The 27,955-nt window shown below is 34.6% G+C and overlaps 1 protein-coding gene across 1 annotated transcript in view; it reads right to left on the minus strand.

The window, feature by feature from the left end:
- The window catches only part of LOC129220433 (glutamate-gated chloride channel-like), a 191,103-nt gene that overhangs the window by 57,973 nt on the left and 105,175 nt on the right, over positions 1–27,955 (minus strand). Inside the window, exons 2-3 of the mRNA XM_054854856.1 lie at positions 8,941–9,025; positions 2,711–2,790 (exon numbers count right to left, since the gene is read on the minus strand). Coding sequence (XP_054710831.1) covers positions 2,711–2,790; positions 8,941–9,017 — 157 coding nt within the window. The 5' untranslated portion in view covers positions 9,018–9,025. The remainder of the gene's footprint in view (positions 1–2,710; positions 2,791–8,940; positions 9,026–27,955) is intronic.

The following is a 27,955-nucleotide window of genomic DNA, read 5'->3' on the forward strand; positions in this document are numbered from 1 at the left end:
TTTGAGTTCGAAACCAGTAAATTAAATTGCCGCGCTGGTCTCTCACTCTTTCCCCGCTTTGATCACTGACTCCAGTGTTAATTCTTTAGCAAACAAAAATGTTTTTACTCAAAAAAGATTTGTGCCTTTTTGTTCTTTTAAGACACTGTAAACATTTTTGCATGTTACATAGAGAAGTCAACTAAAAAAAAAGTTAAATTAATTTTCCCTTTTGGAGGCTGTTCCACTGCGCCCCCTCCCCCGGTAAAATTCGCTACTGAGACTGCTTACGGTCGACGAGCACGACCGGTTGCGACCGGTTGGTTGATCACGTCAAACAATGACGTCAGCGGTTGTTCACGAACCAATGCTTCATCGAACGCTTTCGGTTGATCATTGGTTACTTGCGCAGACGAACAACACGCAGGTGAAAAATACTTATAATTGGTCAAAATGTCACGTGGTTCCTTCAACCAATGAACCAGCTTAAGTTGCGGTTGACCGGTAAATCAACGGTGACGCTCATAGAACGACATCGGAAGCAGCCAGTTAACCGGTAACTCTCAAGAACGCTGCCGTTAGCAACCGGTTAGTCACCGGTCTACCGTTTGAGCTCGTCGAATGCAACCACTGTGTCATTTCAGGGGAATGAAGAAACGAAAAGGGGTCAACAATGAACGATCCACTGGAGTTAGGGTTAAAATTTCAACTATAAAAATACCACCAATCAGGCAATTGATTCATTCAAATTTAAAAGCAATTTTCACCCGTCATATCTTGACGAGAGACATGAATACACACAAGAATAATTTTCCCCGTCATCGTAGCAAAGACACGGCAGGTTCAACAAAAAGTTCGATTACAGTTAAATGATTCTATTATTTTAAACATCAAAATCGATTTTCTGTCTTTAGCTGAATCCCTCCATCAATTAGTTTGAACTGTAAATTAGTTCCACTAAACATTTTTGGCAAGAAAACAATTTTCTGGAAACAAATTATGCCTCTTATGTAAAAATAAAACTGTTAGTAAATATGAAAACGGCATATAAAAATTCATTCTTTCAAACTGTTAGCCATTATAATTCAGTCAATAACATCTGAAAATGAGATTTCCTTAGACGCAAATTTCTCGCTATTTAAATTTTAGAATGTGAATCGAAAAAAAAAAATTGAATTTAAAATTGTTGAACAGTTAAATAAGTAAACAAATAAAACCGACTTTCGTGCAATACTCAAAAAACAGAGCTATGAAACTGTCCCAAAAAGAAACGTTTTACTTTTTAATTATTGCCAAAAAGAAAAAAAAAACTGATACTAATAATAAATCAAAACGAAACTTTAAAATAAATTACATGTTGTAAATTAATTTATATTTAAAAATTAAATTGTTTGCTTTGGGCAAAAAACAAACCATTCGAATTTCACAATTCAAAAGAACTAAAGGATCAGGAATTACTGATGTGGCATCTCCACTAAAAGATTTCTGGATACTTCCCGCGCACGAGTAGTTTACCTGCAGTTCGATAATGCCAACAGAGAAAACCGATTTACAGCATTAATTTTGCCGTTTGTAAGACGATCTTTAATTCAGAAATAAACATTTACGTCTAGTTGAAAGAAAATTGCGAGAAACTAAAAGTCACATAATAAGTTAAAATTGTAAAATAAATCCCTTGCACCTGTTTTCTGGCTACAAAGAACTTCTTTTGGAATGTGAAAATGATAGGAGTTTGAGGACGCTAAACATCATAAACAATGCTCTCAATTCGTTTCCGGTCAAATTTCGAGTTCATCACAAAATCAAATTTCGCGTTTAATGTGCTTCTCCAAAAACCATCCAATTTGATAAGTTAAATGTCTTTGTTGGTTGACAGCTTGCGGAGCCTGGTTGTCATTTGCGGATGAATGTAAGATTAGCTTCATTTATGCTCAATATTCGCTTAAATGGAGTGAAAGATGGGCACTCATCCATTTATTTATTATGATTATAATAATAATCATAATAAATAAAAATACTTGTAATAGTTGTAATAATCCTTATATATATATATATATATATATATATATATATATATATATATAATAGCCAAAATCACTGATCGAGAAACGCTCTGGCGTTATCAACAATGAAACTCGCCGTGACGGCATTATTTCATTGTTGAAGCACCAAAAATTCAGTGAGTTATTTATAATTTGAAACTATTTTTGGCAATGCTTGACATGCAGGAAAATGCTTTATTTTGACAAGGTTGAAATGGATCCGGTAACTTAACTGTTTTATTGGTAAGACTAATTTTTTGGAGAGTGAAGAAACGAAAAAGTGGTCAACAGTGAACGCTATATACTGGAGTTTTGGGTTCATCCACTGGAGTTAGGGTTAAAATTTCAACTACTAAAGTATTACTAAACAGGCAATGGCTTCACTGAAATGTAGAAGCTATTTTCACCCGTAAAACCTTGACGGGCGATTTTCTAGTAATAATAATTAATAATCATAATTAATCTAAACAAATCATTCCAATAATAATAATGAAGCTGATGATAACAATATGAATAGTAAAAATAATATCACTAATGATAACCAAATAATTATAAGAATAAAAAACAATGAATTTTCTATTCGTTAAAGTGGCATTCCTTATAACATTAGTGAAAATGCAGTTCATGTTTCTGATGTCTCTTACATTTTGGGGTTTATTATAGAGTAAATTATTTTAAAAATCACTTACCTTGGGGTCGCATTCGCTTATCATACCTACTCTTATCAAGTAGGTAATCCAAAATTTGCTTATCTGAAAACCCAAGAAACCTATGGAAGAAAAAAAAAGTGTCATTCCTGATTTTTGTAAATTACATCTTCAAAGACTAGACAAAGAGGTCGAGGTCTCAAACAAATTTTAAAAACGGAAAAACTAGTTTAAAAAGTTAACCAGTTTTGATCCAATATGGCTCAGATTAACTGTTAATGCCCTAGCTTTAAACTAGTTTCTGTTTATTAAACTTTGTCGTTAAGTCACTAAAAATAAACATAGACTTTGCTTTTTGTTTCAGCCCAGGGCAGTAATCGGGAGTGTACGTACCAAATTTCAACTTTCTAGGATATACCGTTCTTGAGTTATGCGACATACATACGTACATACAGACGTCACGAGAAAACTCGTTGTTATTAACTTGGGGAAACTTCAAAATGGTTATTTCGCGCGTCTATACGTTCTTAGGTACATATCTACGTGTGGTCGATCGAAAGAAAAAACTCAACATTCATTTGGGGAGTGAGCAAAATGGAAATTAAGGCCGATTTTTGAGTGAAAATTTTTTCGCGAATACAATATTTCCTTTTTTGTAAAAGGAAGTAAAAATGCTAAAAAAAAAAATTTCGATTTTCTGCGCAGTTTTCATTTTTTTTAGTGTGAACTGTCAAAGTAGAAAAAGAAAAAGAATGAAATCCAGCCCTTAACATCCAGCTCCTGGCATTAGTCAAATATTGAGTTCATTTTTTTTTCGTTATCACGAATTGCGATAGGTCCCTCCTAGTTGGGTTCCACGTTACAACAAATGGCTCTTATCCCAATCATAATTGTGAAGAACATAATTTGTATTCAAGACATCGAAATTCTAATTAATGACAAGGGCTGGATGTTACACGGTGTGAACGGGGGGGGGGGGGAGGGCTGGAGTGTAGTGTAGTGTGGTACTCCAAGAAACAAAAACGTTGATCTGAATAGTTTCAAGACGGCCCGAGAGATTTTTCCTTGCCTCATTTAATAAGCCTGAAGGGAAACCTAGGTGCCCCCTGACTATTAAAGTTGGAACGAGTGATTTTCGCAAGCCAGCAGAAGTGTTGGACAGCGGAGCAAGAACCTAAAAATTCAGATGAGACAAACATGCAGCAATTATCTGATATAAGGTAATGTATCACGAAAAAAAACGAGCTGATGTGTGCATCATATGACTTCCTTCTACTCCAATTTAATGTCATTTCCCCATTACTGGCAATTTTAATGTGATTCAATAGTTTACTCTTAAAATATCACCAACAATGGCCAAATTAAAATCAGACTTTGAAAGAAAATTGCCAAATTTGTCGCCAAGTTGGCGACCAAAAGACTGGCAATATATCGCCAATTGTCCGCCAAATTATAACACCACTTGAGTTTACATCGAAATTCACAATGATTCCCCCCCCCCCAAAAGAGGCAAAAGACCCCTTTAGAAACACCCGAATGTAACCAAAACGGGAGGTGCACAACTATACCCCACTAGGAGTCTACGTACCACTTTTTCACTTTCTAGGACATACCGTTCTTGAGTTATGCGACATACAAACATACGTGCATACAGACGTCACGAGAAAACTCGTTGTAATTCGCTCGGGAATCGTCAAAATGGATATTTCGGGTGTTAATACGTTCTTAGGCACTTATCCACGTGTGGTCGAGTCGGAAAAAAAAAATCAACATTCATTCGGGGGTGAGTAAAATGGAAATTAAGGTCGACTTTTGAGTAAAATTTTTTTTCGCGAATACAATACTTCCTTTTTGTAAAAGGAAGTAAAAATCCTGAGGTAAAATCGTGTTGCTTTCGTTTCTTGCATTTCGAAAACAATTTTGCGATTATGCAACATAAGACTCATCAAAAGAAGTCTTTGGTGTAGATATTGGTATTCAGTCGAAGTTTGGAAAATATTTTCCCCAGAAGTTATAAATTACATCAAAAAAGCTGCCCTTCGTTCCGCTGCAGTTCTGGTTCATAAAATCATGCGGTGTCATAAAAAAATTTACGACCTCTCCTTTCCTGATCTGGTAAAATACCTTCGTGTGTGAGAGTTTTATTTGATTTTTATGAGTATGCATTCAGAACATGTAAAACTTTATTTGGCATAAGTAAGAAAAAGAAACTGATTTTAAGCGATAGATTTTTCGAAAATTATTGAACCCTATACTGTTACACAAACCATTTGGGGTTATCACGTAATATATTTCGTTATAAAAAATATCTGCTCTTGAAGTACTTTGGTTTGACGATTTTAAACCATCGAAAGTGCCTTTCAGTTGTATGAAGTCTTTTTTTTATGTCTTTTTTTAATTACTAAAACATACACTTAACCGAATTGAAAAATTGTGAATACTATCTAAACTTTAACAGCTATTTTAAAGTCACAAAAAGAATCTGTTGTGCATTTGCATTAGAGAAAACCACTTGACTTGTCTCTAGAAACTTATCGCAAACAAAAAAAAAAATATTTAAAGGGTTGCCCTTAAATGGTTATAGGTGTTAACATGATTTCTCTCTAATCAAAATACCGTTGTTTACTTTCATCTTCAAAAAATGATTTCATCTTTTTAAGGTTTTGATTTGTGGCAAATATTTTTCCTCAAATTTTAACAATAATTTAAAGATGAGAGTCCAACGTTAAGTGATAAAGACCACAGAAATAAAATGGCTGAAGAGCAAGTTCTACAACCGCATTGCTAAAAACAGATCTAAAAAGAGTGGCATTAAAGAGGCCAAAGCCTACTCGCTCAAAGTTTTGAACTGTTGATAACATAGCCACAAACAATAAATTATCTGAAAAAAACTAAAACTTTCATGTTCCTTAAGACTTCAAAACCAAATCTGCGTGATTGGAACTACACCAACCACGAACTGCATAAAATTTAACGGTTTTATGCGGGTTTTATTTTAAACAATCAAGGAATTGTTTATTATCCTCACTTCACCGCATTTGATGTTCCTTTGATTTTTGGACCAGACCTTCTTCGAACACCACTGCTTCCGACACTGTGCAGAACCACTATTCTGGTTCTGGACCTACGCCAGCAGCACTGTTCATCAGCCTCCGCTCCCTACACACATGGATACACACACACATACACAGAATCGCCTGCAAACCTGCACCACATACACACTTACACAGACGCGCCTATACACATGCACACACACGCCACCATCCAGGAGAAGGGTCATGTCCGTGGAGGTTTGTTGGATTCTGTATGCTTTTTTGTTTAAAGAGTAATGTGTCGAGAGGGTCGGGGACAAAAGAAAAAGTCGATTCCAGGAGATGGGAGCCATCGGTAGAAACAAGAAACCCAACGCTCGCGACTGCGGAAAACGTAATTTGAATTCAAGATGTCAAAATTCATAATATTATTATTTCAATTTTAATTTTTATCGAGCAGAAAGCTATGAGTTGTTATACAAAGGGCACAACAAAGTCTGATACACCAAGATAATATTTTTTTAAGAAAATAATACTTACAAAAGAGTGTCATTCTAGGCGAAATATTTATGGCAACTCTATCAGCGCATTTTATAGACGGCGCACATAGGAGTATTTGTATCAAAAAACCGGACAAAATTATTTGATGCGATTTTTTATCATATAATGCTTTGAAACTTGCTACACGATCAAAATAAGGTGTTTATTTAAAGAAAAAAAGATGTTTCTTAGAAAATTATTATCTTTTTTTTTCTCATCTATACATTTACTGCAATTTAACGGTTACTCATCTAGTATTTATTACTGTGTGCTTGCGTCTTGCGCGATCATCATGTTTACTCCTCTTATGGAAAACGACTTTGTTCTTTAGAGCTGCCTAGGTCTACTACCACTTCTTTAGTAGGGGTTAGAATTACCTAATCTCTGTTTAGTTTGCATCTGTTACAATCCACTCGTGAAAATTACCGTGAGAAATGTACTCGGTGATGCTTCAGGGGCTTATTTCGGGTTCCAGCTGCCTTCTCTAAAAACTAAGCAATTGGTTGGATTGCTCGAGAGGTAAACTTCAGCACCTGGCATCAAAATTTATATATACTTTTAGGCATAGGATGGTAACCTTACTCATACAGGTCGACAAAATCTAACAGAAGAGGGAATAATATTTTGTAATTTTGTTTCCTTTACCATCAATAATTGCAACTAGAAGTGTGAGCTCTGTTTAATATGTGCATTGTTTTCGGTAATGTTTTAAAATTTTTATTTATACCGTGTCTGCTGGTGTTCATCAGAGCCCTATTTTTATATCAGCACCATATTTTGCTTTTTTCCCTCTGAAGACGTTTCTCCACCCTGTAGTATTATATTTAACAGGTCGTAACCCATCGTACTCCAGCAGTACGTGAAGTTGAATTTCAGAGACGGTATCTGTTACTAGTACTGGGTTCTCATCCGGGTAACATTCCTTCTAAACACTTTCTGCAATGGAACATCTAGGGGTAATTGCTTTTGTTATCATTTCAATTTTTCTCACTGCCTTCTAGGGAAGTCTCTGTCTGCAAAAATTGCGAGAGCCTCTTGAGATGTCTGTTTCATAACAACAGTTAGATTATTATCGGGGAAATAATACTTTTTCGAAGTTTGGTTGATCCGGTTGGTAAAGAATTTAGTTATTTTATGATTTTGGATGTATCACTGTTTTTTTAGTGCACTGGCTTATACCAACTACACTTGTCATCTCTTCAACAAGTCCCTGATTTTGTAGTTCTTTAGCTTTACAATTTAGTTCTTGAAACGACTTTGATGGTTTCTGATAACTGCGCATATTTTGCCTACCAGCAATGAAATATCTTAGTCATTGTTCTTTATTTTTCAAGAAACGATCATCAATATCGAGCATTCAGAAGCCTCTTTACAATTGAACTCGGTTTAAGAATACTTAAAAACACGGCTCAATGTGTGATCCGCCTATTTCCTTAATTCCTCAAGTTTTCCTTCCAACAATGTAAACTTTTTATCCAGTATCATGGCTTTGAATTCTTTCATGATATCATGTAATCTTATTCTGGTAAAAGACTTCACAGATTCAGAAGAATTTATAAAGAAATAAGGAAAATTTCTGAACTTGAAATAGTTAAGCCTTTTTTATTCACCAACTTGAAACTCCTAAAAAACAAAATGGCGGAAATGGGCGGAAGATGTTTTTACAGAATATCAAAGCAGAATGTCTATATTTTATGCCCATAACAAAAGTACAGCCCGACTCTGCCCGGAAAGTACACAAAAACCTTAATTTCTAAAAATTTTAGCGAAAAATAAGCACCCAATTTTGACTTACTTTCACAGAGTAAGAAAAAGGCAAATGTTAAAATAATTCAATGAAGCAGGATTTTAGATGGAGCTGCATATCTCCCTTTTCTATATTCAAGAGTTTGTTTTGCTAAATTCCATCGCATTCAAATACAATAACAATAAAACGGAGACTTAGCACGAAAAGCGTCGAAAGCAAAAACGAGAGCTTCCAACAATGTCTCAGTTCCGACTAGCGTACACTAACGGAAATGTAACAGGTGAGATTTTTACTGCTGTCCTTTGATAGAACAGTTATCTGACTTGAAGTAAAGCAGGTTTAAAACATTTTTCGTCAAACTTTAGGATTTTGGTTTTTGTCCGGTTTTACTGGCCAAATACTCCTATGTGGCGGCGGGGGGGAAATTGTCCATTGAGGTATACTAGCTACAGAAACGTTAATACATGTTATTCTTTGTAATTATTATGTGTATGCAAGGGTAGTGGTATTATACCTCAATTCAAAAATTAAAATATAAGAATTGTGATAAGAAAATCGCCCCCCCCCTCCTCTCCCCTCTAGATGGGCTGTGCTATTTTGAATGGTACCACTGAATAGTCTGTGGACATTGCAGCAAAAGGATTAAAGTAACGCTTTTGAATCTTTTAGACCAAAAAGTACCATTCTTCGCTTCTTCATCTACTGCTAAATGTAGCAAATTGTGGAACAGCATGCAGATTTATCACTGCTTCTATAGCCTAGCACCATATCAATCATGCTAGAGCTGGGAAGCGGATACTTGAAATTTCAAAACCAACCTTCGTACACATTAAAGTGTCGTCTTTAATATTTATGCGTTGCCAGTACGGTTATGCTGGTTGCTGTGCTACTCTGGATACTATTATAAAGCACATAATGAGTAAAGCGAAAAGCTATAGAAAAATGATACTTACTTGTTGTCTGAAGCTCCGATTTGGAAAGCAGACGCCACCTGGATTCCCATAACTGTCAGAAGAAGAACTGCCCACATTTGGACCCCTTTAAGAAAAAGCAGAAAAGAAGATTCAATAAAGCAGTAAACCGAAGAACGGAAAAAAATTCCTGTTTTATTTTGAGATATATACAGTAGACGGATCTTCAGATAATCCGGATCAATTTTGTAGCCTTTTTCTTAAAACTTGTGTTGACACAGATACTGATTTTAAATTATGATGGTAAAAACTTGACTAAAAGTACGCCATTTTTTTTTGTTTGTTCACAGAGGAAGCCTTGGCCTGCACCAGTGTGTAGTGTTGCTGAAGAAGAAGATGAACTGCATTATCCGGCTTTCCGACTATCCGAAATGCCTTTGGTACCGGTTACTCCGTATAGGCGAGGCTGCACTGTACTGTACAAGCCATGAACTATCACTTATGGTCAGAGGTGGCGATTGGGGCTGAAAAGGGGAGGGGGCAATAAAAAAACATAGCTAAAAGACATAGGAATTTTAGCGGCAGCAAAAAAATGAAAGAGAAAAAGAAAAAAGTACAAAATTTTGCTAAGGCTGGTTTTGAGAGCATATGAGGGGTAATTGAAGTGAATCTAATAACTTAATTCACGTTTTTCTTAAGATTTTGATGAATTATGTACACAATAAGTCTCCACGAAGAAACATTTAGGCATTAATTAGACTTACATCATTTACCCCAAAGTATTTTGAGGAGTCACAAACACTCGGTAATAATTTCATTGAACAAGTATGAGAACAATTGATTTACTAATGTCTAAACTATTACTACAAAAAGTAAAAGTTACTGCTTGTACTCAATAGTGTTTCATAAACAGACATACAAAGTAAAACAAATTAATTATGTTCTGAAAATTTTGACATTTCTGCTTTTTATAATATCTAGTTTTAGTTCCGAAAATAAAATAAATAAATAAATGAAAAAAAATACCTGTGACCCTCTTCCTCCAATCAACTCTAATTTGAATTTTGAAACTTTGAATTCAAATTATGTTTTTCGCAATCACGAGTTGTGACAAGACCCTACTCATTAGAGTTATTGTTTCTAGAAATGGCTCCCCCCCCCAAGCATGTCCCTCCTCCTGGGTGGTTATGTGTGTATAGCTGTGTGTGTGCAGACTTAAGTGTGTGTACGTAGGCCTGTGTATGTGTGTAAAGGCGCGCGTGCGTAGGCGAGGGTGTATGAGCATGCGTGTGTAGGACATGGACGCCACCACCCAGCGGAAGTGGATTCCGGGGGACAGTGTTCAGGACCAGAGCAGCCGTGCCGCCGCCGGTGGGCGGTGGTGCTGCTGGTCCAAGCTGAAAAAGGAACCACAACGTCAAGGATTGTCAAATGAGAACAATAAGCAATCGTGATTGCTCAAAAAAAACATAAAAAGTGTGGGGGGTCCCCCCTTTCTCCAAATCACCGGGGGGGGGGGAGACTGCTGATAGTAAATATTTAATTAACTGTCCAAAATGCTACACCATTAATAATTCATCCCAGTTCAATGAATCTTTTCACTATCCATGTACATACATTTCTGCAAAACTCTAATAAATTCCACGATGCACTTACTGTCTGGCCACGTCTTGCGTGGAAAATTGGCAAACGACAAGCAAGAAGAAAACCAAATGAATCAGTCCAGCAATGCGAGAAAGACGTCCCATACCTTTTGCTTACACGAAATTTCCATCCCCTCTCTTTCCGTTTCAATATTTCTTTTTGATATATTTAGAGGGGGTAGGAAACTTTAAATGTCGTTAAGATGGAGGATAAACCAAGAAAAAGGGTATTCTTGGCTCATTGGATGTGATAACATCCTTCTGAAAGTTAAAATCTAATTTTATGAGCATAATATTTCTAAAAAGAACAAAATGGTGAGGATTTCCAAGAATAAATTATTTTGTAAAATTATAAGCAACAAAGTTATAACGTGATAAAAACTGAAGAGGAAGAAGCTGGTACTATCACACAGTTAATAAACTCATCTGTTTTCACATAGAAATCGGATGTTCACTTTACCATCTAATTGGTGATCCCTTTTTCTTGGTTATAGAACAGTTATTCCCTGTGCTTCAGTAATACCATCACAGGGCAAATATAAGATTAGAATGACGTTTTTGAGCCATATTGCAGAAAAATCTGTAAAACGTATTGGATATAGGATAACGGCACCACTAACAGACATGCTTAAGACATCGCTCTCTGGTTAACTCAGTTTTCTGAGCCTTTTAATGTATTTAGACTTTTTAAACTACTTTTCGCTCATTCAACTACATCCCACCTAACATTTTTGGCTTCTGGATCCTCTGAATTAGTCAATTCTATTTTTAATTGCCTAATTTCGAAAAAATATCCGATCCCCACCGAAAAAAACTGATGATACCCAGTAATAGATAAGTTGAGAAAGAATGAGTCATGGACAAAATGCCTTTTTAAATCCTTTTACAAAAAAGGAAGTATTGTATTCGCGAAAAAAATTTCACTCAAAAATGGGCCTTAATTTCCATTTTGCTCGCCCCTGAATGAATATTGAGTTTTTTTCAACCCGAACACACGTGGATATATGCTTAAGAACGTATAGACACCCGAAGTATCCATTTTGACGATCCCCGAGTTATTTGCAACGAGTTTTCTCGTGACATCTCGTGACGTTCCGAGACGTACATAATCCGTCTCGTGATGAATTATGTACGTATGTATGAGCGTATAATGTGTGTATGTTCGTATGTATATCGCATGACTCAAAACGGTATGTCCTAGAAAGTTGAAATTTGGTACGTAGACTCCTAGTGGGGTCTAGTTGTGCACCTTCCCTTTTGGTTGCATTCAGATGTTCCTAAGGGGGTCTTTTACAATTTTTGGGGTAAAATCATTGCTAATTTCAATGCAAACTCAAGTGCTGTTATAATTTGGCAAACAATTGCCAATATATCACAAAGTTTTTGGTCGCCAAGTTTTGTCGCCAAATTGGAGACAAATTTGGCGTTTTTTTTTTTTTTTTTTTTTTTTTTTTTTTTTTAATTTGGTTTCAATTTGGTCATATTTAGAGAGTTAACCAGTGAATCACATTAAAACTGCCAACATTGGGAAAATTTATCTGTATAAAACGTTTTCTTTACTTTGATTCGCAATAAACTTGGGGTGAAGACATTAATTCGGCCAATGTTGTGATATTTAAAAAGTTAACAATTGAATCACATTAAAATTGCCAATAATGGGGAAATAGATCTGTGTAAAACTTTTTTTTTTTTTTTTTGCTTCGGTTCGCAAGAAACTAGGAGTGAAAATAATTATCGTTTCCTTGCTTGCTCCGAGGCTTTATTATCATTAAATTGGAGTAAAAGGAAGTCATGTGATGCACATATCAGCTCGTTTCTCTTCAAAATGTGCAAAAGTCCTTTATTTTTAGAACTAAAGCCTTATTAAATTTAAATGAACTTGAAACGCCAGCTGACCTCGTGGTAGCTGTTCATAACCTTCCACCACTGCCTTGTTATCAACTGGCTCATAAAATTCCATGTGATAACACTAGACGGTTGCACCATATTCATGGGTCGCAGCAACATCAGTTTTACCCGCCTAAAATTCTCATTATTTAAATAAAAACTTTATAACTGTTCGTTACTGGACCCTTGTCTGTTACTGGTGCCATTAGCCTATAAGGGTCACTCTTTAAAGAGCAATATTTCTGTTATATGCCTTTCACAGTAAAAGCTTTAAGGAATAACTCAGTTTAAAAAACACTTTTTAATTTCATTAAAAATATATCCATTTCAATCTGCCAACAGTTTTTCATATTAAATTTTATTTTAATATATATTTGTATTACAGCATGTGAGTTCTCACCTCCGAGTCCCAGTCACACATATGGTGCGATTGTTAATATTACTTTATAACTTGTTTAATTAAAAGTGTATATTTACTTATTTATCACTTCTTTCACATGTCTCTCAAATACTAAATGTTTAAGTATATTTAATGTTTTTATATTGTTATCTAGTTTTTTAATAGGATAATGGATTACTTCACACAATAAATTCCCATTGACAGATGGCATCACATTTTATTCCTCGTGCATACAAGACAGCAAACTTGTTTATTTTCAGCCATAAAGAAGTTGTGAGAGTTTCGTTGCGAAACAAGAAAGCAGAATTTAATTTAAAAACCAGGTGTAGTTATTTGGAATTCTCACCTCCATGAGCAGGAAGTTCAGGCACATAAATTAATGTAAAAAAAAAAGAAGTTTTAAGGTTTAATATGCTTAACATGTGCAGATTGTAACAACGAAGAAAATATTCTCTTTTCCCGAAAAATGCATCCAATAGGCCTATTTCAGTAAGTTACCGCCCTATAGCCACAGCTAAGGCAGAAATACATGAAATACACCGCCAGCTCAGTCAATTCCAGCCGAGGACTGCAGTTTCATGCTTATTAGCGCTCATCAGCCCTGCATAGGAGTAGCTGAGCTCAAGGTAAATATTCGAGTTCAACAGAATCATTGTTTCGGTCACTCGTCTGGCCAGTGCTAATTCTGTATTAGCTACCAGTTTGTTTGGCACTCTTGGCTTCCTCCATCCTTCCTGGTTTTCCACCTCCAGCTCAGTCACTCCTATATAGGGCTGATGAGTGCTGATAAGCACGAAACTGCAGTCCTCGGCTGGAATTGACTGAGCTGGCGGTGTATTTCATGCAATAGATCTATATTAATAGAAAATTCCTCACCTCCGTGAATCTCACTTCCGTGATTGCCCTTTTGTCAATGTCGCTGTCACGAAAGTAAGAATAAATAATGGGGGTGAAATACATAAGTTTTAAACACTACTAATATTCTAAATTATCAGTATATTCTCAAAATCACTAATTTGGAGAGATATTAAAACTAGACTATTTTTAAACACAAATTGAAAGTTAACGAAACGGATAACAAATTTAAGCTGTACTTTAATCAAAAGAGTTTGATATGAGATTCACGTTAATCACTAAAATAGCTCCTTGTTTGCACAACTAATATAATTACTTCTTTGATAGTAATGAGGCCTCTATTTTCAAACTCTGAAATGGTTTAATCTTTTTTTTAAATTATTATTATTTCCGTGAACAAGGTATTTATTTTTTTCATTTATGAGCAAAATAATTGGAATTTAGTTGGACCGTTGTTTATGTCTACTTCTTGTGAGTAATAGTTTCATGTAATAATGAAAAAAAAAGTTTGATAACAAAAAAAAAATTTTGTTCAAAGGTGGCACATTCTGGAGAACGACCCGTAAGTGTTTCTAAGCTACAAGACAATCTTGCAATTCAAAGTTTTGGCTTCACAGGGTGGTAATACAACTTGGAAAACCTGGAAATCAGGGAGTTATCAGGGAAAGTTTAATTTCTGGAAGAAAACTATCAGAGAATTTAAAAAGTTTCTCTTAATATCAGAGTAAATTATCCTTTGCAGACTCCAAATTGCCTAATCTTGGTAGTTTTCTTTCATTGAGCAAAATGAAAGAAATATTTTTTCCAAGTAAAGAAAAATTGGGGAAAACAGCATTGTATTTTTGCATAGTCTACTTTGTAGTGTATATCATTCAGGAAATAGTAAGTTGTATGAGAAACCAATAATCAAATGTTGAAATATTGCCATTCAATTACTGGATGAAAAATCATCGAAATACAGTAAAAAAACTTGCAAAAAAAAAAAAAAATTGAAGTGCTCGGTGCAAAAATGTGACAAGCCATGAGGAGTGACATTTCGAACAAAACTTTTGTTTCTCATAACTAAATATGAAATAAACATGGCAATGGATTATGTCATTTGGAGAAAAACATATCTGGTTTTAGTATTGCAGAATATAGAATATATAATACCTTGGATATATTCTATAAAGATTTTTCATAAGTTGGAAGTTGGCCTACTGAAAATTCACATCATGTGGCACATCACATTCTTGCCCTGAGCCCTTTAATTGCTCAAACTTGTTTGAGTTAACGAGGATTTACCCCATTTATGTGTGAAGAACGGAGTTTAAAAGGCACAAGACTAATCAAATCTTGCTTGTTTTTTGCTGCTATTCGAATTTCTTTATCCATTACTTCCACCTTTTGCGTCGATAAAAAGGTTCTTTGTAATACAAAATCACGTCCGCAATTATTTTCGCAAATATTTATGATACATTAATGCTGTTAACCTTTACATCTGAGTGAAAGTCATGATTATAAAATCAGGGAATTTTTTGGAGTTCAATCAAGAAATATCAAGGAATTATCAGGGAACTCTATGTCCGAAACGGTAATTGAATATTTACCGTTTCGGATATTCAAACCTTTTTTACATTGAAAATTATGATTTCTTTAGTCTCGAAATAAGCGTAGATTTTTTATTTTATTTTTTTTTTTGCAGGAAGCAATGTTGGTTATTACAGCTAATTAGTTGTTTTTCATAAAAAGGTAACCGTTTTGTTTCTTGGTTGTTGGTGCTACTAATACCACTCAGATAACCAAGCCTTAGTAGCAATTGCTGGTCGATTTAGGGCAGTGAGGAACAGCTTCCGTTTTAACGAGCACCATTTAGGGGGAAGTCCGAATTAGCTCAGACAGCAAATGATGGATGGAAGCACCATATATCAACATTTCGAAATTTAGAGCGAAACCAGAAGCCTAACAACCAGATCTGTGAAGTCGAAGTAGAAAAAACCGGAGTCTGACTGATTTTGGGTTAAAGGAGTCAGAGTCGTTGGAAAACATTTCGCCTCCGGGCTTCTTCTTTTCTCTAATTATCTCACTCACTCTCCTTATTATTTTTCAAAAAACTGACTACATATTTACATATTGAGTTGATTAGATGTATAAAGGCTTACTAATTAGAAAATAACTGCCATTAGCAACCAACTGGCTTTATTATTTGTTGAACTTTCCGTAATAGCTGCCTCCGCCGGGGCCGCGCCGACTCGTCGCACAGTGGCGATTAGTACAAGCTAGGTGTACAAAAGTAATGTTCAAAATTCCGAACTTTGGTATTGGGATAATGCAAACAATAAACCAAAACATGATACTTAGTTATTTGTCTATGTCTAACTCCCTTCCGTTACGTGAGTAGTAAGGTTCAAATGTATGCATCCGTTTGTAAATCAGTTGAGTTCCAGACATCATTTCATCACACAAAATTAAAGTGTTCCTAATTTCATATGATTTTATTGTTCCAGATGGATATTTTTTATACTAGTTATTGCTTTTTTTTCCTGATTTAATTAATATTTATCTGATAGTTAAACAATATTTAAAAAAATTTTAAAGATGAACGATGGATTTTTTGCCTGTTTTAAAATTTTTAAGCGATGACAATGTCGTGTACCCATCTGTACCCGGGCTAAATTTTCTGTATATAGTCGCTATAGCTTCCCCATTAATAATAAGACTCATTATAGTCAGCACACTAGAGTACAACATTTTTTTTACCCAATGCTTTGGATGCTTCAATAATTCTTCAAAAAAATCCCTACTCGATAGAAAGTACTCTAGAGAAAAAAAATATGTTGTACTAGAGTGTGCTGACTATAATACGCCTTATTAATAATGGGAGAAGTGCAGCTATTATATACAGAAAATTTGGTCCGGGTACAAACGGGTAAAATCATTACCATCACTTGAAAGGTTTTAAACGAGAAAAACTCGTTCGTTTATCTTTAAAAAAAATTTCATATTGTTTAACTATCAGATAGAGTAATTAAATTTGGAAAAAAAAGCACTTACCAGTATAAATAATATCAATCTTGAACAATTAAACCATGTGAATTTAGGAACACTTTAATTTTGTGTGATGAAATGATGAATTCTGAACTTGACTGTTGTCCAGCTAGCCTGTATTAATCGAAATTCTGTGCGTCGCGGAGGTAGCGCGAAAAGGTAGCGGATACTCTGATCCGATACCTTTTTAAACTTTTAACTTTCAGGTCCTTGACTATGTATCTTATACTAAATTATACCCTATAAATTTAGTATAATTTACGTAAATTATATAGTAAATTACCTAATCCGATCGCCGATAATCGGGAGTTTACTGTATAAATATTTTTAACTATTTGTGGATAAAACATTGAATGATAGTTATGGCAAAATGCAAATTTTAGTTCCACTCTCTGAGAGTCGTTTTAACCCAACTGCACTATCGAAATATATGCACGATTTCAACCTAATTCATGCCGTTGCCAACCGAACATTTTAAAGCGCTGAAAAGGTTGGAAAGAGAAATACGTCGTCACGACGATTTCTTTTCAAGTCCCAGAACAAATAATAATGAGCAAATTCTTTTTGATCTTATAATACCAACTTCAATAAACCTGGGCTTGCTTGAGAGGCATGCGCAAAAACTTTATAGGAGGAATGTTATCTCTTTTTACCCTCGCTCATTCGTCCGAAAGCGGAAAACGCTTCATTGCTGCGTCCGTTGTCATTCCCTTTTATTACCTTCGATGGAATCGCACGTTCATCGAGGCGCCAATTTGACCCCCTTTAGATGCAGGCGATGACACCGTTTCTCTGATTATCCTAAATGTCTTTATAAGCAAAGATTCCCATTTAATATCAGGGGATATTTTTGTAGGGAACAAAGTAGAACGGTTTTTCATTCACTGAAATAATATTGATCAAAAGGAAAATGAATTTACAATGTGTCTGCTGGAAACAAGTTTTCGGTTTTGGTCACATTTTTTCTTTTCTTTGTAATGGGAACTATTTAATTACAATTTATTTGTTATTCATGAATGTACGATGAAAATGTCTTGGTTCTAGCACTTACATGACTACTAGAAACGACGTTCGATCACAAAAGTTAAAAAATTAGCAAGTTGTCAACCCCTGACCTAAAAAAAGAATATGCGCTCAAAACCCATAATAGTCAAATAAAAGCAGGAAACAACCACATTCGAATCACTTATTTCTTTCTACGATTACATGTTTAAAACTCACAACAGTCAAATAAATACAACACATAACCACATTCGGATTGCTTACCTTTTTCAATCTACATAAAATTATGTGTTTAAAACTCATAATAGTCAAAAAAATGCACGGGTTAACCACACTACTATTACTTATCTCTTTCTAACCACATAAAAATATTAGGAATGTGTCATGCATGAACGAACGGATCCGTTCGTTCACGTAAAAGAAGAACAACCGTTCTTTTGAGCGGAGAGCGGTTTGGAACATTGTATTGATGCCCTTGTGATAAAATCGCATTATTATTTTTTTTTTACTACATTCATCTTCAAATCTTTAACTCTCAATCAATCTCAAATTTCCTTTTTCTCACTGCAGTACAATATATTCATTTCGAACCTTTTTACTTTCTGCTTTACTCATCATTTTTCTTTAACCGTTGCAGTTCATTTGCAATTTTTCAATGTATCCATTAGTAATGTTTTGTGTAACTTGTTTGGGCTACTAACGAAATGTTTGGACTTGCCATCTCCTGTTTCATGCAACTGCTAAAATCCTTCTCACGCTTCATGTCACCAAAATTCCTTCTAAAAATACCTTTTATCACTTTTCTGGCGATCCTTTTGTCTTCTATGACATCCCTATCAATTACCATCTGTATTTTTTTGACTTTATTTTTAACTACGCTGTCGACTTCTTAGTCGCTTTTTCACATTCAACATCCACAGATTCTCAATAAGGATTGTTACTGTCTAATTTTTTTCCCCATTTAAAAAGGTGTTGCATTTTTTTTTTCTGTTCTCATCATACTGTAGAATAATTTTGAAGTTCCTTATATTTAGGTGAGTTTTTTTTTTTTTTGAGTTAAAATTATCCGGTACTCCATCTGAGCTACCAATATATTTGTTGTAACTTTTTTCGCAAAACATGGTCTATTGGTAATATTACATGTAAGCGCTGTAGCTGGATTTTTTTTTTTTTTTTTTTTCCAAGGAACGCACCTTTTTCTTTTGGGTAGATGTCATGCTTGGCACATGTTTCTTTTGGGGTCAAAAAAGGTCAACTTCCACAATTTACGCCAGTATTAACTTAAAAAGCAGGTGTTTATTTTTAAAAAGAAAAAAACTTTCTTTTGAAACCAGTAAAGACACGTAAATACGTGTCTTTACAGTAAATTGGCTATAACTACGTTAGTTATTTTAAAAATAAAGTCGTCTTTTTCAAATCATATTCTGAATTGCTTTAAAGAATATTAGTTCTGTATTTATTTTAACATTTGCTTTTTAATATTATATCAAGAAATGCTTTCGCCTAGTCTACTTGCTGACTCCCGACTCGTTCCGAAACCTGTGAGACTCCTTTTAGGGTATGCTGCTCCCACCCACTGACGAAGAAGTAGCTTAGTTATGCTTATCGGAACACTCTACATCTGACCCCAAAAAAAGTATTTTTTGATTAATTTTTCATAGACGTATTTTTTTACTTTTAGATAATTTTAATTATTTTTCCTTGAAATAATATTATTGATATAATGAAACATTTCGAATGTACGTGAGTATGTCCAGCAGAGAGATCGCCTGCAACTTTTTTAAATGAACGAAGTCGCTCAAATGAATGAGTTGAATGAACGGATCAAAGGATGAACGATCCTCTGATGAACGGATCATTAAAAAGAACGATATTGCTCACCTCTAAAAAATATGCGCTCAAGACCCATAACAGTCGAATAAACGCAGGGAACAACCACATTCGAATTTCTTATTTCTTTCAACCTACATAAAAATTTGAGCTTAAAACGCTTAACAGTCAAATGAACGCAGGGAACAACCACTTTTAAATCGCTTAATCTCTGCCTAGGAACACATACTTAAAACTCTCAAACGCAGGAATAACCACATTACAATTATCTTTCTACCTGCAGCAGAGAATACACTGAAAACTCTTAATAGTCACATAACAACCGCAAGGAACAACTAAAGCCCTAAATCATAAAATAATTAACAACGCTTCCGCCATCTTGGGACGAAACGGTACTTTCTTCCTATGTCACTCATGGTAAAGTAGCGCTTTTTTCTGCTTGATTGTGAATTCTTATTAACTCCACGTTAATCTACAACCAAGAAGCAACACAATTAAGAAGACGATACTTTATTATGTCAGACATAGGAAGAAATCGGCATCTAGCCTCAAGATGGCGGACGTGCCGTTACTTGAGCTACGATCTAGGGCTTTAGGAACAACCACTTTCGAATTGCCTATCTCTTTTTAAGAAAATGTGCATAGGATTCAATTACAGTTAGATAAGCACAAGGAATATCGACATTCAGGCCGCATACTTCTTTCGACCTAAATTAAGAAACATAAAGTTCATAACAATCAAACAATCGCAAGGAAGGCAAGTCAAACGATTTTTTTTTAGATATTTCATTACAAGACAATAGACTTTCTAAACCACTTGGAGTCGCCTTAATTCTACTTTGCTGAAAACATGATATTTCGTTAATCATACAAATAATGTGCATCTAATGTGACAACTATTTTTTAAAGGCTGTGTAGTTCTATCTATACGACTTTTTTTTTTTTTTTTTTTGTGGTATATGCCAGTGACATCTATTGTCTACAATTCAAGTTAATTGAAATGTGTGCGAATAACTCATTACAATTTTCGTATAATGTTATATTATCAGCAAAGTCGATTCTCATGTTTCTTGTGAAAAGGTTTTGCTTTTACACACTTTAGAAAAGCCAGAAAATTTTTGAATTGAAGCAGCTTTGTTGAGATCCAGGTGTTTGGCATTGAAAAAAATGAAGCAAAAATCTTTGAGCTATTGGCTCAAGAATCATCTTATGAAGAGCACTCGTGGGCATTTTTTATTAAACTCTGACCGTTTTAATTCACGTAATTTCGATACATTAACCACGTAGTCATTATAAATATTAATAATTTGCCGAACACGGATTTCTATTCAATAGAAAAATGGAAATTAATTTCATACAAATTTATGAAGAGATTCAATCACTGTGAAGTAGCAACAAATTTAAACAGAAGATTTTCTTTGTAGATACCGGAACTAACGTGCTATCAACTATCAAAGGGACCTCTGGCCCTCAAACAATGAAGGATTGCGTGCCAGGCGCCTTGCCTTCAGAAGACAACACAATAAATGATGGTGCCATCTATGGACAGTTCGAGAATTTAAAACCAGGCCAGGAGTCGAAAAACTTTCTGATCTGGCACCCCCCAGAGGTATCGTTTCTCTTGGAGGACATTGCGACCACGAGCATATTTAACGTCGCCCAGTCACCATTAATGACGACAGTGGATCTTCGACCAGGGAGGATCGAACCCGAGACTCTCCGGTCCCAAGTCCAATCAATGCCTTACCGATCAGGCCACCACGGCCAACTAATGTGCTATTGCTGCCCTCTAGCAGTTAAAAGTAGAAGTTTGCAAAACATTTTCCTTTTCATTTATTCACTGCAATTTTCAAAACTCAATAAGAGTTAAATTTGGAAAAATAATCTTCATAATTAAAAGTGTACAAAACTTATTATTGCCTCTAATATAACATTAATTCAAAACCGCATGACGCCGATTACCAGTGCCTAAATCTAGCTACAGTTCTAATCTAACACGAAATGCTGACTACTCATTCCAAACAATGTGCGCTTAACGTGTGATCAAACTTAATTTTGAAATGAGCTCTTACCTTGGCCAAACCCCAAGTGTCACTCCTGAAAGTGTACCTACAATCCTTCAATTGCGAATCTTTTCGAATTTGCTTTTGCATTCTGTCAGATAATTGGAATGCCGCCATTTCTTCGTCCATCAATCGACATATCGAGCTTTGAAAAGAAAAAAATGTTCTGTGGATAAACATTTATGAAGAATGGATGGTTTTGCATGTTCTACATCCTATTCAAAACACATTTGTTTTTCTTTAAACTATCTACTATAATTTATAAGTTTTTTTCTAAAGGCAGCCCCGAAATTGAGGTTGTGGCATTTGAAACAACATCAACTTTTTTGAGTCGCGTCAGTGTCGAAATGAATTGAAAAAGTATTAAAGTTTACCGTTTGATTCTTTACTTATTCTTGATTTAGCTACGTTTTTGTTGCGTAAAAAATGTCTAAAATTGTAGCTTTGAAAAAAAAACGGAATTGAAAGTTTTCGACTTTTTTACAGTTAGCTTTCTTACACTTTTGGGAAACACATTTTCCCAATTTATTTTTGTTGTTAAGTCTTTTTCATTAGTAGAGTTTGGTGGGGGAAAGAGGTCTTACATTAAATGAATGACTGTAGCTCTGAAACAAATGTTCGAATTAGTGTAATTTTTTTACTTTATAGTTTAGTAATTAAGAATTACATTCCAAATTCAAAATTTTATTACTGGCAATATTGTTTTTAGTGAAAAACGTTGTTTTGATTGCATTATGAACTATTTTAATAGCTGAGTACTTCTTTAAACTTCTCTGGAAAGTTTCATCTGGAAAGTTTTCTACATGTCTCAAGAACACTTATTCATCAGCAGCTAGCTTTATTTATTTTGTATAATTTTTTGAACAATTTAAGTAAAATGAGGTAAGGTGGTTATAGGATTAGGGTTAACGTATATAATGCTTCTAAAGTCATTTAACCTTAACTTATAAGGCAGATACTAACATTTGTTTTTACAGTAAACAAGATTCTAAACAACTGAGTTTACGATAATAGAAGCGTTATACTAAGATATACGTATATATACCGGTATATAGTACGTACATAAACGTGTATATAGGTACTAATACATGTTTAAATTGCATATAGGCTATACATAGGCTACATACGCAGGCCCAAAAATATACGTGTCTTTACGTAAATACGTTTATGTACGCGTCTACTTGAATATATACTTGTATAGAGGAGTATTTTACATGCAAATGCGTGTGAGTAGAAAGGTATATATCCAAGTCAGCACTAGTAAATACATGTTTTTTAGTATGTATGTGTGTACGAGTATATGCATCTAAACATTAGTATATACGTGTTTTCGTACATACACGAACATATACAGGTTGCAGAAAAAAGGAAAGATACGTGCCTGTCCGAATATAGACGTGGATTAACAAATACTCTACAGTAAAAAAATGTGTATTTTTCCGAATATTTACGTATATCTAAATGAATAAATGAATACTTAAGTGTGTACACGGGGTACATACAGTCAAAAACGAAAATATATACATATATATACGTGTCAACACGAGTATTTGCATGTACACACGAGTATACTGTTTGTTTTCCTTAGCCGAGATCTAGCACCGATTTATGCATGCGTCAGGTCTGCTTTGATTTTATCAAAATAGGGAGGGAATCCCGGAAGTAAAACGTGCAAAGTAACGTGTTCAGCAGTTCTTCTAATGTAGCGTTGAAAAAGACAGAGTTAGCAAGTGCGAGGTGAAGTGCCCATCCTCAACCTATCGCCCCTTTTTGAAATGGAATCGGTCCTGAGTGGTAGTCTTTGCTTTCGAGAATGGACAGTACAGAGTGATTAAAAAAACGTAAACCAAATGACATGGCAGATCAATTGTACAACAAGAATAAAAAATCACGTAGGAATAGAGGGTCACAAACGCAATAATACCGTGATACATGCACGCTAAGCCAGACACTGACGGATTCACGACATATGACATACTTATCACCTAAAGACGATTTTTGCGCAAGACTTAAATTTTTAAGAAAGGCGTCAATTGGTTGTTGAAATTTACGGCCTTCAACTATCCTACACGCGTCGCAACGGCAAACTATTTCAATGAAAGTAAATACGCTTTGAGAAAAAACACTAGAAACCCTTTTGTCAAGTTGAAAACGAAAGGGAAAGTTTATTCGTGTGGATATAATTTATGAAGATCTGCTCAGACCCAGACGCTGCTTGATATGAATTCTCCTCACACTCTATAGTAGGGGCAAACCTAACCTGGGTGGTCATTCTAAACTACTTACGTTTCGACTTCGAGATTTCCCGTCACGTGATCGATGTTATCGAAAAAATCTCGCAACGTTGAATTCTGAACAACTCGCAGCTGTCTTTCGAAGAGGCGCCGATTTTTTCGATTAGTTTGGTCGGCCAGGAGGTACACGTGACTTCTTCCAACCAATGTCCTTTCAGTGCAGCTAGTTTTGTTTTGTTTAATTCTTGGACGGAAAAGCGCGAATTTTGACGACTGGCACGCTAATGGCTATTCTTCAAAGAATACGTTTTACGTTACAAAGAATCACGCCGAAATAATTTTAGATTTTCTTGAAGCAAATCCTGATGTTCTTAAAAATTAATTCTCCGAGAATTTTAAAAAATAGTACACAAAGGAAAAATGGCAGAATGCTCCGGTGCAAAAAGCTTAGTCGAATGGCAAAAAGTAAGTCGTATTTTTTGCATATTTCAATATTACAGTGTCTAAAACAAAAATCGAAGAGGTTAAAACAGCCAATACATAAATTTGATAAAAATTATCCGTAAATTTTGTTGATTTACTATATAACACTATCTATATTAGTAAGAATGTCTTATATGAAATATATTTTTCCCAAGAAACTATAATCGAAATAATAATAATAACTTAAAAAAAATAATGATACTAAAAAAAAATCTTAACCGTCATAAATGCAGATGAAAAAATATAAATAGTTCGTAATCGTGGATTGAATATTATGTTGTTGCCGTGTCTAATGAAGTGCAGAGTGCGAAAGGTTTAGAGGCATCCAAAAGTCTTGATGAAAAAATCTGCTAATTCAAATTGAATAAAAAAAACACTAAAATGTGGGGGGGGGGGGGGGTAAAAATTTCAATGGCGCAGATTGCGCCATTGAAATTTTTAAAGGGGCTTGAGGGGTATTTTTTTATTTGGGGGGCTCTTGCTTTTGGAGGGGGAGTCTTCCGGATATTCGGGGGGAGGGGCACCCCTACAAAATGTAAAAGGTTTGTTGTGCTAATTGAGCTTTTGGGGATGGGAGCAGACATAACAGAATATATAATCTTCCATATTAGGATTAGTAATGTGAAAACCAACTCTCCCCCCGCTCCAGTTGCAATTATAACAACAATCTCAGTTTCAAAGACATGTTCCAGATTTTTTTTTCTCTTCTCCTTTAAAATTATAATTAAATAAGCATATGCTAAATAAAAAGTATTACTTCTTCAATATTCCGGTTTTCAAATTCCATTTTTTCTAGGTATTGTTTTCCAAGACCCAATCTTAAGATATCCTCAAAACAGTACTTTTCTAGATTTTTTTTTTTTTTTCAAAACAAGCAACTTGTACCTATGATTACACAATTCCATCTTTATTTTCAAGATTAAAAAGTCAAAACAGCAATCTTGGTTACAAGAGCAGTTTAAAATAAATAAATACTCTGCTTCTGTAAATGTATATTGAAAAATATTCGTAAAAGGAATAAATTTTTCAATCATTATTTCTCTTCAGCTGATAAAGAACTTTAAAGTTCAACCCAAAGGAAAGATCCTAAATTGAAGAAGAAAAGAAAAAAGGAGCATTTTGAAGCATTCTCTTTTCCTTGAAATGCATCATATTATATAGCAGCCAATTTACAAATGCTTACAGTATAATCGAATACAGTATTTATATAATACAGTGAAACCTGTGTAAGTTGACCACTTGCGGTGCAGTACATTGGTGGTCAACTTAGACAGGTGGTCAACTTATAAAGGGGGTAATGATTTTTTTTTTTTTTTTTTTTTTTTTTTTTTTTTTTGTCATTTCTTGCACCATGTATTCATTTTTTGATTGATTGACACTTACTCTTTCTGCTCAATTCACTTTCATTGTTTAGCATTACTTTGAAACAATAATTTAAAATGTTATTCAAATATTTTTAAAGATTATTTTCCCGAAATGACGCATAATGTGTCATGCAAATTTAAAATTTCAGTAAATTGATCAAAAAAAAAAAAAAAAAAATTATGAAAAGTTACTCATTAGATATTAATAGTTCCTAAAAATTCATAGCTTCTCAAAAATTACAAATTTTTTATACATTTATAACCCCATGATGATCTACTTTTCAACAAAATAACTCCTTATTGAAGTTGGTGCACTTATTAGACACTAGTTTTAGAAATTCCATATGTGTCAGCTATTTTTCTCTGGCTTTCTCCCTTTTCAATTAATTTTAATATTTCATATCTTTTATCAATCTCAAGTTCAACTAACTTTCTTTTTGAAGCCATTTTATGTAAAACTATAACACAAAGAGCAACAAGTTGGAAACTCAGTTCAAAAAAGCAGTTGAAAATGAAAATGTCGTATCTCTTAATCCCTTGCACCAGAAATACTGCAATGCAAGTAACTTTACTCTTTAGCACAATTCCATTGTTGCCACAAAATATTGCAACTGGAAAAAATACTTTGTACTTCTCTACAGGGTTCTTAGTAGTTTTCCCATGTGGTTAAGCTCAAAAGGAGGTTTAGTTATGCTGCTGTTCCATTTAGTTAGTAAAATGCTGGTCTAATATCAAAAATATTCTTGGAAAGCTTAAAAAAAATAAAATAAAATAATTTGTTGAGTAATATTTTAAAAATAAACCAAGTGGTCAACTTACAAAGGGTTTTTTACAATACTCCAAACCAAATTTGGTGTTCATTAGTGGTCAAGATAGACAGGTGGTCAAGATAGAGAGGTGGTCAAGTTACACAGGTTTTCCTTCATTATATAACATAGGACTAATTCCGTTCCTGACAAAAGCGGTCAACATAGACAGGTGGTCAACTTATAAAGGTGGTCAACTTTACAGGTTTTACTGTATTGCTAATTTTGATGTTGGCGAAATGGAAAATCAAATTTTAGAAACAACTCCCCAGAAATTACCAGCCTTTCTACTGTTTTGTAATTAGTTAATCAATATCAAATTTCAATAAAATAAAATAAATTATCTTACAAATTGAATTCAATTGAAATTGAATATTGACAGTAGGTAATAAATAAAGAATTTAGGAAAAAAGGGGGGAGGAGGAATTTATAGCAAAAGAAGACAAAAAGAAAAAAAAAAGGAAAAAAAAATTACCTACGTCAGTGGCGTACCTAGCATGGGTGACACCCGGGGCGGTAATTTGTGATGTCACCCCCCCCCCCCCCCGCTAAAACGCAAAAAAAAAAAGGGATTGTATATTCTGTGTAAATTTGAAATTCATACAATTTTCAGAAACAACTAGTACTTTTGTGAAAAACTAAATTTTAAGTGGGATAATGTACAAAAGAAAAATAAAATTTATAAACGCTTTTTACATAAAATTTGCCCTAGACGCATTTGTGCAGGCCGTCGAACGGTCAAAAAATAAGAGGGAGTAGGAAATTCCTAGCCCCTTAATTATTTCAAATGCATTATATCTTGAAAATTTGGAGTGCCCCCGATTCCCCCCCCCCCCACCCTTACCTTAATTCCTAAATGATGGCTTTGGTTACAAGAAAGTGGAATCAATGGAAGTTATCAACCGTAGCCGAATGCATTTTCATTCACAAACTAACATTTTACATTGAAAAAGAAGTTCTTAACACGTGTCTGCAATTTAATTCGGATGTTTGTGCATTATAATGTTGTTATTAGTTAAATTAAGCATTTTAAGCTTTGAAAACTTATTGCAAAGCGAAAAATGTTGCATATATACCTATTTTATGTTTTCAGTTATAACCCCCCTCCCCCCCGCCCCCTGCACCATTTTTAGGGTTGGCCACATCCTAATTCGTTTTCCTCGTGCTATCAGAAAAACCAACTACTGCCGTAATTTTATCACAAAAATTCCACGGACAACCACTTTTCCCCTCCCCCCCCCCCCCTTTCACTATGTTCAAAGTTCCTAACATTCTAATTTGTTTTCTGCTTGCCAATACTTTTCAGAAAAACTAACTCCCGTTTTTGTGTCACAAAATTTAACGGAAAACCACTTGCCCCCAGCGCAGTTTTAACCCTCCTCCCTCCCCTTCACAATGTTCAAGGTTTGTAACATTCTAATTTGTTTTCTGCTTGCCAATACCTTTCTGAAAAACTAACTCCC

The sequence above is a fragment of the Uloborus diversus genome, chromosome 4 (assembly GCF_026930045.1).
Source record: "Uloborus diversus isolate 005 chromosome 4, Udiv.v.3.1, whole genome shotgun sequence".
NCBI classification, from domain to species: Eukaryota; Metazoa; Arthropoda; class Arachnida; order Araneae; family Uloboridae; genus Uloborus; species Uloborus diversus.